The sequence below is a fragment of the Prinia subflava genome, chromosome 1 (genome assembly GCF_021018805.1).
Source record: "Prinia subflava isolate CZ2003 ecotype Zambia chromosome 1, Cam_Psub_1.2, whole genome shotgun sequence".
In the NCBI taxonomy this organism is placed as follows: Eukaryota; Metazoa; Chordata; class Aves; order Passeriformes; family Cisticolidae; genus Prinia; species Prinia subflava.
The window spans coordinates 146,550,838-146,564,975 of NC_086247.1; the positions used below are offsets into that span (position 1 = coordinate 146,550,838).

General features: G+C 39.5%; 1 protein-coding gene across 4 annotated transcripts in view; it reads right to left on the reverse strand.

Moving 5' to 3' along the window:
* Positions 1 to 14,138, reverse strand: part of DPP6 (dipeptidyl peptidase like 6) — a 544,817-nt gene that overhangs the window by 125,054 nt on the left and 405,625 nt on the right. For all 4 annotated transcript variants that reach the window (XM_063415978.1, XM_063415995.1, XM_063416003.1 and 1 more), the window contains exons 4-5: positions 13,686 to 13,780; positions 11,423 to 11,497 (exon numbers count right to left, since the gene is read on the reverse strand). In XM_063415978.1, the coding sequence (XP_063272048.1) occupies positions 11,423 to 11,497; positions 13,686 to 13,780 (170 nt within the window). The remainder of the gene's footprint in view (positions 1 to 11,422; positions 11,498 to 13,685; positions 13,781 to 14,138) is intronic.

Here is a 14,138-nt window from a genome sequence, read left to right on the forward strand (position 1 = left end):
CTGAGGGCAAATAAAAGGTTTAGAAGGAGATAGCAATTATCCCAAATCCAAGAAACACAGAACACCTTCAGATCCATATAAACACACCCACAGAAATACATAACCACAATTCTCTAGGAATATTTGGGATCATATAATTGCTGTGTTGGGCCAGACCCAAAGTCCATCCAGTTCACTACCCTGGCTCAGTAGCCCAAAGCCAATTCAGACAGAGGACTAGAGTTATCTGATTTACAGACATCCTTTCCCAAAATACTTTCCCAGGCTCCTGTACTGTGCAGTTTGGAGTGCCTCTCTTTGCAGCTGTCTGCCTTGAGGGATGTCCCTGCCACTGACCTCTCCAGCCATTCTTTACAACCATTTACCCTTTTTGCACCTACAAACTCATGCAGCAACTCCCTTTTCCCAGACAATGGTGCCAAAAGCTTGTGTGGGGTATAATTCCTCTCAGGAGCCTTTAATGTTTATTTTAGCCTTAGAATTACACCCTGAATTATCCTGTTTATAGAGGCAGCCCAGGAGAGCTGGTGGAGATGGGAGTTTACAGGGTTCACATCACATTCACTCCACTGACTCTCACCTTCATTGTCTTTGGAGTTGCAGGTCTGAGGGCTGAAGGACAGCATGAGAAATCAGTGCTTAATACAGCTTTTAATGAAACATTAGATAATGCCTTCTTTCAAAGAAAGATTTCTGAGCTGTGTGGACACTGACTGTGGAAATATTCTAAAAGCCTCTTTTTTTGTGAAGTTTACAATGCAAATGGTAAAGCTTTGTAGCAGCAATTATGTGAGAAACAAGCCATGAAAATGTGCTGAATGCTTAGTGTATCTATTTAATTGATTCATTTTTAAATAATTCACTTAGAGGCAGAAATTAACAACTACAGAACCACAGCATATGTTCTTTCTATTAAGATTTACTCTTAGCATGCAAAAATTGCTTCTTCTACTGTAGGAGCTGAGAATGTGAATACTACAAAGAAGTTAGCACTGGCTTTGAAATTTTTAAAGTTGGTCCTAGGCGCAGGGCACTTTTAGAAGACTCAAAGAAAAGAATCTGAAACAAGAAAGATGAGCCCATCAGAAAACATTAGAGAGCAGCAGTTTAAAAGCAGTGAAGTGGATGTGAAAGAAATGAAAATATTCATATGTGTGCTAGGAACCTTAGTCAAGAATTCTCTCCCTGTTCAGTGATTTATTTTCCTGTTCCATAAGAGATCAGAAGTCTCAGAGCTGTATCTCAATGTACACTCAGATCCAATTCACTGGAGGAGACAATTGTATACTCTGACATAAAGAAAACAAGCTGAAATCACACAGGAGGCAGGAAGACATTTTATATGTTATCTTTGTGATGCTGTGGGCACCTTCCACGGGGTAAATGGTCTGTGGTGATGATGAGCATCACTTTGGGAAGCAGGGGGAGAGCAAAGGGGACAGGGAGGAGCACAGGACCTGCCCTGCTCCTTGCCTGCTCCAGCCCTTCACAGCACTGCCATCAGCAGCATCACTCTTCCACTCCTGCACACAAAAATATGACAACTCATGCATTTAAAGACATGAGTAAAGCCCTATGATTCCTCTCCCTTTTCAAGAAAGAGCTTCTTTTGAGCACAGAATAGAAGAAAAAAGAATAGAATATTCCATTTTCAAATCTGGGTCATTAGCTGCCCAAGGAGGAACATTAATTACTGGTTTTAACATCAAGCTGGTAAAAGCAGAGTTCTGCAGGCAGTTAAAGAGATAAAAGGCACTTGTTCAGGCTAAATACAGAGAGCCACACACTCCTTGGATTTGGGCATGTAACTTGGCTAAAGAGGAGAGCATTTGCATCAGAAGATTTGCATTTCTGAGCACAGGAACTTCATTGGGGTGCCCTGCACAGAAAGAGCTGTTTTTCCAGAAGAGGGCACTAAATATGTAGTTTTTTACTATTTCGGTGATTAAAAATTAAAAAAAATAAAAAAGACTGGAAATCAGAAGAATTAGATTATAGACTGCTCCATATGTTTCTGCAGAGACACCAGAATTAAATTCTTCCAAGTTTTGTTCTCTGAAGCTTTTTAAATCACTGGTTTTTTTCTCATTTTGCATGCCATTCCTAATATATTTCTTTCCTTAACATTTTAAAATAACCACCTGTACTTATTACCATGCAGCACAAACCAGGATGTTTATTGTCCCTTAAAACTTAGGAAGCAAATTTATGCTAAAAAGCAGGAACTCATCTCTAATGTAATTCTAAAGCCCTTGTATGTTGCAAGGAATCTAATTATTTGTTGGATTTCAATTCTTTTTTTCAGTAATTTTCATACTTATTTTATTCCTCATAAAGCAAAGCTACCTCATGTTTCACTATGATAGATTCCCATACAAGTGCAAGAAAGAAAACTGTGATTATTTTACTGTTGTCCATCTGATTTTGGCTACACAGGAAACCTTGTACATTATCTTATGAAGGCTTTTTTCAAAAACAAATTGTAATTTATTTTTAAGACATTTTGTGAATCTTATTAGGACATTATCTCTACCAGTTTGTTCAAGTTAGCTCATCTATACACTCAGAAAAAGAAGCACAATGAGAAATATAACCTTACGCAAGCTAAGAAAAATTGGTTATTTTTGTATCATAGTGTTTTCCTTGAGGCTTTTTTATTTTTCCTTCCCTGCTTGATGAAAATCTTATTTACTAAAGAAAATATTTACAAAGGAAGACTGCTGATAGCTGATACTGATGTATAATACCTATGTACTTTTGCATGACAGGCTAATTATTTCTGAGTTTTGATGTTCCTCTAGGCTTCCCTGGAACTGTGGATTTGCTTTTCAGTTTACTGATGTGTATCTGTGCCTGTGAATAAATGCGGGATACAGTTTATTGGTCTTTGCTACATAAGCAAGGCTCTCCAACTTAGTCTGAAAAACAATTTTGCACTCAGTCATGTTTGTGCAATTTCTGTTGAAGCCTCTCAGCTCAATTCAGGAGGCTTCAGGTTTAGTTCTAACTCAATTTATCTGCATTATTAGGAGAACAGCAAGGGTTTAAACCATTGTTTTTAATAGGAAAGCAGTTAAAGCTCAGCAGCTGAAGCCAGCAGACTCCGTTTTTAATGCTCTGCATTTCATGCAGAGTATTTTGTTGCAATGATCAGACTCAACAGTCCCTGGAATGGACAGAATGGAGACCCAGTAAGAAATTGGGGTTTGGTGCAGTTTTACCAAAACCATTGCTATGCAGGGATCAGGCACCAGCAGAACTGGGATGTGGGGATGGGGAGCTGCAGGCTCAGCTGAGCTTTGCTTCCCAGCTCAGGCAAAGACACCACTGTGTTGAATGAATGCACCCAGAGCATCATTTCAGGAGCACAGACTTTCCCCTGGAAACATCCCCCAAAACCAGGGAGAAATAGAGCTAAAAATCTGGTTAGCAATGTGGTTTTATTGTTGGCCCATCAAAGAGCTGCAGGCCCTAAGTCACCACAGTGGCTGGCAATGATAAATCACTGAATGCTTTGGGCTGGAAGATCATCCACATCCAACCTCTCTGCTGTGGGCAGGGACACACCCTGTACTAGACCAGGTTCCTTCAATGCTGGGATGATCCCACTGCAAGAATGCCTGCTGAGGATGAGGAGAGTACCCATCCTTTGCATTTGAGGGGTACAAACATATTTTCGATGGAAAATAGACACAAGCAGCCCCCACCCAGCCATTCCTCCCTGCTGACACAGAGTACCTGTCCTTTCCTTTTTAGTAAGAATAGAAAACAAAGATAAAGTATGCAGACCTGGGATGTGTCTTTTCATTGCCCTTTCCCCCCTGCTGTTTCTACTGAATTACAATGGCAGACCCTTAATTCTAAGTAAGAACCCATTCCCCATGGCTCAAGCACCCTAACTACCAAAGTGTCCCTGCAGTGTATTTGTTTAGGTTCCTAAGCCCCCTCTAAATTCTTGTTTAAAGTTTGTTTTTTTTTCCTCATTAAATCAAGCTGTTCCAAAGTAGAAGAATTGCTGTCAAAAGCAAAGAACCATTCAAGCTACATAGAGGAACACAGATCCTGCTGGAACTTTGTTATGATTTCAAATGAACCATGAGGGTCCTCCAAACCAAATAAAGAATTGGTTTGACTAGTTTTCTTCCCCTGTGTTAGTTCAAAATTGGCCCTGAAATTTAGCAACCTGAAATTAGTTTCTGTAGTTTCTCCCTCAAAAGAAAACTCTAGGATTAAACTTGTCACTAATTATTGCTCCACTGGCCTATAACTGTGTCCAAAAATTTCTATTCTAAACAAACAATGGGACAGGAATTGGTGGTGTGTTGACTGTTGAGCAGGAAGAACACATATTCTCACCATTTAATAACATGTTTATGACTCAATTAAAGTGGGTATCCACCCTCCTATAGTAAGAACTTTTAATTTTGTAAGCCATGTGCAGCAGAGAAGATTTGGCACCACGAGGGCCCTGCTGCTGAAGGCACAACTGGGGACACCTGAGAAGGCAGAGTTTGCACAGCTCTGTAATAGAGTTTTGAAAACCCATGGATCCCCCGGGAGCTGTGTGGCAAACTTCCCTCTCTCTGTGCCACTGCAGATATCAAATGTTAATTAGCCTGAAACAATTACTGATACCAACACAGCACAGCACGTTGCTGATCTGACAGAGATATTGCTGCTTCTGCCTGTGCTGAGATTCAGTGAAACCTCCCGGCTGCTGAGGGTTCATGTGCTGGCAGCTTTGGTTTACTCAAGGAAAGCTGACCATGAAGAGCTGATCTCCTGCCTTAGACTCCCCCAGCTTGGAGAGAAAAGCAAATGGGAGTGTGGAAATGTTTTTGAATCAACCTTCTCTGATGCCTTTGAAAAATCTGCTTTGTCTATCTTGTCAAAAACAGCAGATAAAGGAATTTGTTCATGGTGGGTTTGAGATTGAAAAAGACAGACTGTCTTTCACAAAGACCAGATCCAGTATTAAAAACCACCACAATAATCTCCTTTTAAAATAAAATATTGCCTTTAAGTGTTGACAAAAAATAGCTGCTGCTTCAGCTTCAAATCCAAAGTAAACTACCATTCACAGAATTAATCTCTTGTGTGCTCTTAGCACATTTTTGTTAATGCAACAGGTCTGGACACACAGGCCTTAGATTTAGTTATGTAAATGTAGCTGGAGCACGGCTGTTCTACCACAAAGGCGTTAAACAGCACTTATCAAACAAGCTTATTCACGCTACTGATCTCAGCTGTTAAAATAACATCACTCAAAACAGGATCTGTGAGAAAAAGGAGAAAGAAAGGTGGTCCCCACCTTCAGCCCTGAAGCCCCAGAACATCTTCACTGAAAGCCCACACAGGCACTCACACAAAAAATGCTGCCATTTTCAGAAGCTGTGAGCATTTTATTGAAATATTAAAGATTAGCTGGATAGCATTAATAATATTTATTCTATGGGAAGTAACTGAGGATGTTGCTTTCCTGAAAATTTAGCAAATTATCAGATTTGATGAGTGGCTGGCCTATGTGTTTCACTAATTCATTAATAACTTTACCTCTGATCATTAAAAAAGCACTAAATGGCCACAGTCATACAGCTCATTCTTCATTCACAACTGCATTCATACAGTTGGTGAATTGAGAAAACAGAAGATACTCTGCCTGAAGATACACGCACAGATGTAGTAACAAATATTTTAACTAATATAAACAGTATTTGGATTGAGTCCTTTTCTTGTTTTTATTTAGTAAGTGCTTTATCCTAATATATTTTTTATCCTAATAACAGTAACTTTTTCTCATAAGTATATCAATTTACTGTGCTTTAGGCTTGAAAATGCTGGAAAAAAATAATTTAAGCCACCAGCCTTTGCTATAAGTGAACAATGTCCTTATATTGTGCAGCTTTCCATAGAGGAATGCTTCTGATTTATGAACAACAATGATTCAAAACTGTATTCACATTAAAAAGAGGATATGAAAAACCATAAACTTTTTACCTCAAAATGGCCCCCTCAAAAACTAATAATTTACAACAAACACCAAAAATTAAACAACAATCAATAAAACAGGTAGCATTATTTTACGACAGAAATACTCTATTTGTGCTCACTTGATCATGAAATCACTAAACATTTGCAGTGTTTCTGAAAACAACATTGGGTGAGAATGAAAAAAAAAAAAATTTGAAATATATTTATTGCCACAGAAAGAAAACAGATTTATGTAAGCCTATTTCTAGGCCTGGTAAATCCATTTCAATTAAGCAATAAATATCATGACTACAGTCTGAGCAGTATTACTGATGATAGTTATGACAGTGTTCAATTTTCAGAGGTATATTTATCATAATAATGTTTATCACCTCGCTCAAAAGGATGTTGTGAGGATTCATTAATATTTATACCCATTAGTGTTTTGGAAATAATAAGCATTATATTATTTTAATTTTTACACAGCTAATTAAATTAGTACGAGGCTATAATTGGACCATAAGCACAAAACCTATTAATTCCACATAAAAACCAGACTTGAAGAAATAAGAAAAAATAGTAACAACAACAAGAGTAATATGTTGCTTTCCATAAATAATGGGATTTTTTTACTTCATTCAAGCTCTAAATACCAAGTCTAAGATTTGTTCTGGGTTTTTCTGAGCTCTCTTTGGTCCCACCACTTGTGTTAGAGATACAGCCAGGGAGAACAGAAACACTGAACTCATCACATGGACTAGGCTGAAAATTAATAATTGAATGAGTTCTAATTACAATAATGATTCATTCTTTCCAGCCTTTGAGATTAAAAAAGTGCATTTCTTTTACTGCAGAATAGGTAACAGCAACTGTTGTATCAGCTGCAAAAGCCTCTGAGCCCTAACTTTGTTCAGAAGCCTTTGCTCAATGCTAATCAGCCAGGATTTCTAAGTGTAATTGCCCTTAACTGGCACAACACTCTAATGGGCTGGTAAAATTGGAGACAAAAGAGCAAAAAGTTTCAAGAAGAATCTTGGCAGCTTTAATTCCTCCCTTGCATGATGACAACACTGATTCCTACTAAAGGCAATTAAATATACACTAACATCTCACAGTGTCACTCCAGAAAATCAGTTTTCTCACATATTTCCTCTTTTATTGCCTTACACACACTCCACTGGCAGCTGACTGCCACAGAAAGCTGCACAAGCTTTAGCTACTTGTCTTTACTCTTACCTCAACCACAGAAATGCCACAGGATTCAAGGGTTGCTTTGTCACTTGGCTATTTAGGAAACCCCTTTTGTGTTGTGATGTGTAATTTTGTGGTTTAATACCTTATGATTTGTTCCTTTCCCCCTCCCTGGAGTGGTGGTTTAGCCTGGGTTGTGTCCACCCATTGGGTTGTCAGTTTTCCCTGATACCAACCCCTCATTCTGGAATGTTCTCTGTCAATCTGCCCTGATCACCAGCCCCTGCCTGGACTGCCCCTTGGAGAATCCACTATTCTTGGAGGCTCCATTGGTCTGTTTGTATAAATCTCCTCATTTTAGCCCCTCCATTGGTTTGTGCTCTGTAAGCCCCACCTTGTGTCCCTCCCTCGTCATCTCCCTGTTGGCCCCTTGACCCTAAACCTTGCTTCTGTCCCTTAAAACCCACGGGCATGCCTCTGGTCCCTTTGTCTTCCCCTCTGCACTGCATTCAAGTGAATAAATAAATCCTGGAGTGCATGTGAGGCCCACTTTGCTCCTTTCTACACTGACCCGACGGGACTGCTCGGGATTCTCCAGACCCCGCGGGTTGTGTCACTCCCCTGCAAAGTGCCTTTTCACCAGGCACCAGATGACACTTTTGGAGACCAGGGATCCCCACAGACCCGTGTGTGTCCCCCCAGGAGAGGGCAGCTCACAGGGCTTGCCCATCAGAAGGGCTCAGGGCTGTCTGTGGTGGAGCCGCGAGCTGGGCAAGTGTCCTTGGCCTGGCGCCACCAGAGACACCGTGAGCTCTGCACCCCTTCTGCTGAGCTCCTGTGCTCAAACCCCGCCTGCCCACGTGTTTCGGTTATTAAACATTCTATCAGAGCCCCACACACTTGTTTTGGTGAAGGATGATTTGAAATCAAAGCTTCTCCATGGAGGCGTTCATTCCCCAATCTTTCCCGAAATTCCGCTTTGCCATTTCGGCCTCAGGGTGTGCCTTGTTTGGGCACAAAGAAGCTCAAAACAAACAGCAGAAAAACTGTAGGGGTGTTTTAAGACAAAGAAGCCTGGTGCCTTTCCTGTGACCTTTCCAGAAAAAGAACAAATCTTCTGTGTTCCAGGTTAGAAAAGCTCCCTATTAGCACAAGGCTTACCCAGAATATTGCTACCTGAAAGATTAAACTTCTGTAAATACAAGCACCACAAAAAAAAAAAAAAAAAAAGCATTTCCAGTGAAACCTGACAGCCAGACTAGCCACAATGTACCCACAGCAGCATCACAGCTGTCTGCCAAGCTTCCTGGAAGAAATATATTTTAAGGAATGTGCTTTAATCCATTATCCTTTAAAATGATGAAGTGATACAACAGGAAAACACACATTAGCTGCCTCAGTATCTTTGCAAAATGCATGTCTGGCAGTCCAGTGCTGTGGTGTTCCAGTGTGGGGTTCACTGCTATCACCCAGACCAACACTGAGCAGAAATGCTTCTGTGCAAATAAATAGAAAAATATAGAAGCAGCTATTACTGGAAGGAAATGACTTTGTGGCACTTTTCTTAAAAATATCCCGCTTCATTGGAGTGACACATTGTGCTCTTCTATTTTGATGTTTATTCCTGGCTGGTATTAAACCAGAGATTGAATCCATTCATTTCAGAATTCAGACAAATGATTAATTCATACTATGCATATTAAAATATTATACACATATGTAAAGGAAGCACAACTCTACCGTGTAAAAAAAGTGATGAAAATGTCTATACTGACAATTAAAAGGCAGCACATCACACTTTCAAATGCCAAAAAAAAAAAAAAAAAAAAAAGAAATTATTTCTGATGGGTACAAAACAAGTATGCAATAATTTCAATAAGCTCCTTTTTTGAAATTGTAGAATTAAACTTTAAAGACATGTCCTCTGCCAATACATCTCCTGAAATTTCCTTTTGACTTTGCAACAAGGACAACTGCCCAAGGCTTTGCTAATCAATTTTTTGTGTTGCAGAAAACAGCGTAATTTGAATTTTGTCCAAGAATACAGTTTGAAATGCAGAAAATGTGAAGAGCTAACTAACATGCAATTATTTGTAGCCACAGTCTGCATACCAAGGGAGAAGAAAGCTGAAGAAGTAATTTAACAGTTATTGCCATTTTAATACACAGAGCCACCCATCATGGCTTCAGGCTGCAATAACCAAGACTGAACCCAAGTATCCCTCTATTAGCATGCTTCAAAACAGAACAAAACAAAACCCAAAACAAAACAAACAAACTTTCTTTTCTCCATAAACATGGCTCTTAAAGGAATAAAAGAGGGGAGTTTGCTTTGTTTTATTTTGCTTCAGGAACTCTTGCTATATATATGAAATCCTGAACAATGTTCTCTTACAGTGAGTATATGCTACACCCTGAAATGTTCCCAAAGGCCATGTCTTCAGCTTTTCACCCTGAGTTTTCCTTTCTAGAAAAAGATGTGGTGTGATGCAGGGGCTGCTCTCTCTTCTCCAGACAGGCATCCTAAGAACAACAAACTCAGTGTTTTGCCTGTGCCTCAAACTCACAGTCTGCAAGCACTGACGTGCAGAGAGGAGGATGCAGAGGAAGCACACCCAGCCCATCCCTTTCCATTCCCATGCCCCTCCTGCCACATTGCCCACATCAAGCACTCCTCCACAGGCTGAACGCAAAGTTTGGGCTGTAAAAGCCCCCCTAACTCTGCTTCTTTCAGATCTTCAGAGTGTGCAGTCCTTTCAGTGGATAAAGGTTGAGAATAAAAAGTTAATTTCTCATTACTGTTTTTCAGAAATTAAACTTCTTCTCTGGTTTTTTGTGGGGGTTTTTTTTTCAGTTTTTTTGTTTTGTTTTGTTGTTAAAGGCAATTTTCTGTCATTCTCAGAGGAACTGAGGAAGCCCTCCCTCCTCTAGGCTCTTCCAGCTTGCACAGTGCATCTGAGCAGAGTGGGCACAGGGCTTCCACAGACAAAGGGTGATTTCTACTAAAAGAACTGAATTTTACAAAACATCTCTGGCTCACAAGGCAGGGAATTCTGAAAGAAAGGCTTTGCTTGCTCAGTGACCCTCGGGCTGTCTTTCCTGTGTTTAGAACTAACTTAACACTTCCCTGTCCATCTCTGTCTAGAACTCAGCTAAGCTTCAGGTAAGTGAAGTCACACCACCAGTAATTTCCCACTAAAAATCCTTATGAATTACTGGTCAAGTTTCTGATACAGTTTTATTTCCCTTTCTTCTAAAACCAGGCATGTTTCTTCTGACTTTCATAGCACCAAGTCAGGAATAACTCCAAAGATGACAGCAGAGAAATCAGATGAGCAACAGAGCTACAACTTTCACTACCTAGAGGACCCACCAATTTCCTTTGATTAGCAGCTGAAATGTTGTATACATTATGGAAAAACAATTTTTCCATAATGTATACATTATGGAAAAACAATTAATTCAGCTGTCAGTGAATTAATTATTTTAATTTTGAAGAATTGGTGGTATTCTAGACTACGGAAACAAAATATATAGGGTTTATAGTTCCTCCAAGTAGCACAGCATAGCTATCACTCAAACATTTCAGGCCTTATAATAGCAGAATTGAGAAAGACAAAAATATTATTCATGTAGAAGAATTGCTTCCCCCATGTTTGATTCTGTGATCATCATTTAAAAATGACTCATTACACTTTTCTCTTTTGAAGTTTGGTAAAAAATTTGCTGTAGTCCAGAACTTAGAAGCAACCTAATGGTGATTTTTTACAAATGATTTATACCTAACCCTCTGAAGAAAAGGATTTATAATGAAAGTGCTAGCTCAAGCCTAACTGCAGCACTGGGAATGGTGACACCATAATTAATGTATTATTTCAGTTGTGGGAGAAACTGACAGTAGCTTTTTGTTCTGGAGAAGAAATTTATAGGATGACAGAAAAAGGCACTGTGGGGAAAAAAAATCACAGAAGAGGAATAGGAATCCTTGTAGCAAAGACATGTCCTTACAATCCCCCTCCCAAAGGCTCTAAAATCCTGGCAATGACAGTGTTTCCTCTACTGTCTAATTTATACCTTTCTCCTCTACTAGATGGCAGTGTGACATGCTCTCAGAATTGCTAAGTGAGGGGGTTTCTTGCTTTGTTTCATAGGAAAAAATTAATTTAAAATATCATCTTGCTGGCATAGAAGTGAAGGAAAAAAAAAAAAAAAAGAAGTTAGCCACTGGCTGTGTATTTTGAAATCAAATCTGTTTACTTACAGGTTCAACATCGAAGGCAAATAGTGCATATTCCCTGTCAGGTGACACTTCATACCGGATGGCCTTCAGGGAGACCTGCAAAATAAATATAGTTTTGGAACAAAGGTTCTTCAGTTTGCAAGCTAAGACACCTAGAACTAATTGTTATGATCATCTCTCTGAGGATGAAGAGTACTGCCAGAATTAAGTGTCTTGAAAAATATGCCTTTTTTTCAAACACCAGAAATGTTATTTGGCTCCCATAAGAGAAAGAATCAATGCATTGTGACTCAGAGCAGGCAGCTGTATCAAAAAACCCAGAATTTTCCTCACAGTCTTACTGAACAGTGGCTGCTGAGGTGGCAGATATAGGCAGTACTTAGCAGAAAACTCTGATAAATGGCAATTTATTAGTTCCTCTTCATTATCTGTGTTCACTGGCCAGTGCAGGAGATAAAAAACTGTAAATAGCTCCTGGAGCAAATTAGTAATAGAGACACCACTACCTCCACAAATTAAGATGACCCAGATAAGATAAACTATTCAGTTTTCCCCAGTTAAAGTCTTTGGGATGCTGCAGTGATCCAGTGCACCCTGACCTGGGCTCTGCAAAAATCAGCACTGTAAATCTTGCTAACAAGAAGAAATGGCAGGATATCTCAGACTTGCCAGGAATTACCTTTTTCCAGGTCCACTTTCCATTTGTGTAGTGAAGCCATTTCTCCTTCCCAGTATGTTTCAATGTCATGCATTGGTGGCACAGATGGCACCAAGGTCAAAGAGAGATGCCACTAGCACATCACTCATCCACTGCCTTTGAAATCTCACCCTCTCACCTAACAAATTAGATATAAGTCATTGAGAGAGTCCCACAGGGCAAAATTGAAAGGGGGATTGGAGAAAGACAGAGCACCCCACTGGGGAGAGTCATCCCCAAGGCCAGCAAGGGGGAATGTGCTCTGGGGGAGGGAAGGGAAAGGGAAAGGGAAAGGGAAAGGGAAAGGGAAAGGGAAAGGGAAAGGGAAAGGGAAAGGGAAAGGGAAAGGGAAAGGGAAAGGGAAAGGGAAAGGGAAAGGGAAAGGGAAAGGGAAAGGGAAAGGGAAAGGGAAAGGGAAAGGGAAAGGGAAAGGGAAAGGGAAAGGGAAAGGGAAAGGGAAAGGGAAGGGAAAACATGACCAAGTAGCAAAAGTTTTCTGCCCCAGGGCTGGGAAGGAAGAGGAAAAAGACAATGTGTCTGAATAAATTGTAATGGCAGCTCTTGCACTGGGACTTTCTGATCTATGTGGAGGTGACCTGCAGATGTCACCTGAGGCAGAGGAACAAAGGTAGAACAGGAGGGTGACAATGGCATGAAAATGTAGGATCATCATGTAGCACTCTGCTTTCCTTACAAATAGCAAAAATTAAAAATCAGTGGAACAAACAGAGGCCAAATGGAAATAATTTGACTTCAACAGACCTTGACATTAAAGGAAGCCAGCCCATTCCCTTAGAATTGTAAAGAAAGGGGTTACACTCTGGTAAAAGAGGGTTGCTTATGTGACAGCAAAGTTTGAAGGTTAAATGCAGCATGTGAAGTTAAAATTTGGGCCCTGCCATAAAAACTCGGTGATAAATTCTTTGTCTCATTAAAAAATAATTAATACAATTGATGCACTAATTTCTGCCACAATGCTGGTTTCATCTACTACAAAAAACAATCCTACAAAACACTTCTATCACTGTAAGTAATACTCTATATCAGATGTGACTTTGTTTTCTTTACATTCATTTTAATAGTCACCTACTAACATCTTCCCAACAATTTCATAGGGTTTCTCTCAAATACAACTCCACTTCTATTCTTCAACACTACTCATAAAAAACACTAAAATTACATTTCAACCATTAGACAAGAAAAATCAGCAAATGCACAAATTAAAAAGAAGGATTTGCATGGAGGAATATAGAGAATGACAACAGATAGTAAATTATATTAACTGTCCTTTTTATTGAGCATGCAGAGATGAGAATTATGCATCTTTCAATTACATATGATATGCAAGACTAGCTGCAAATCTCTATATGATACTTTGCAGAAGTATGAGAGAAACTGAGCTTGCAGAATAATAACAAAAGCTGGAGTTCAATCTCACATTATCCATCACTGCATAGCCCATTGTATTACCAGTGAATTGCTTCTCCTTCACAATACATGAAGTTGAAAACCAAGTCATTTTCTGCTTTACTGATCCAACTGCAAGACAGCTGTGAAATTCAGCTACTTGTCACAGAAAATACTTACAATTTTTTTGTTTTCTATTAATATTGTTGAACTGTTGGTTTCGACATTCCTCAGAATTACTGTGCCATTCTGGTTTCTATAAATGAATTCATTATCTGCAAGGAGGAAAACAAAAGGTCATTAAGGAAATCTGAAATTGTCTGTTTGTGTGGAACCTAATTAGAGATTTAAACCAAAAGTTCTGCTGGGAACTTCTCTCTGAAGAACACAGAGTGGTTTTTAACACAGCCATTGCTAAAAGTGACTTTGAGCACAGCCATAAAAGGACATGGTTAGTGTTTGTCACATGTTTGTTGTGTCACTTTCCCTTAGATGAGTGCAAGAGTGACCTGTTTTGAATGTACATACACAGCTTGCTATATAGTTAGAGTGGAAAACAAGGTCAAAAACCCCCATTCCTTATGATTAAAGGTTTCTGAGTTCCATGGTCTCTTTAGGAGTTTAATAAGCCTG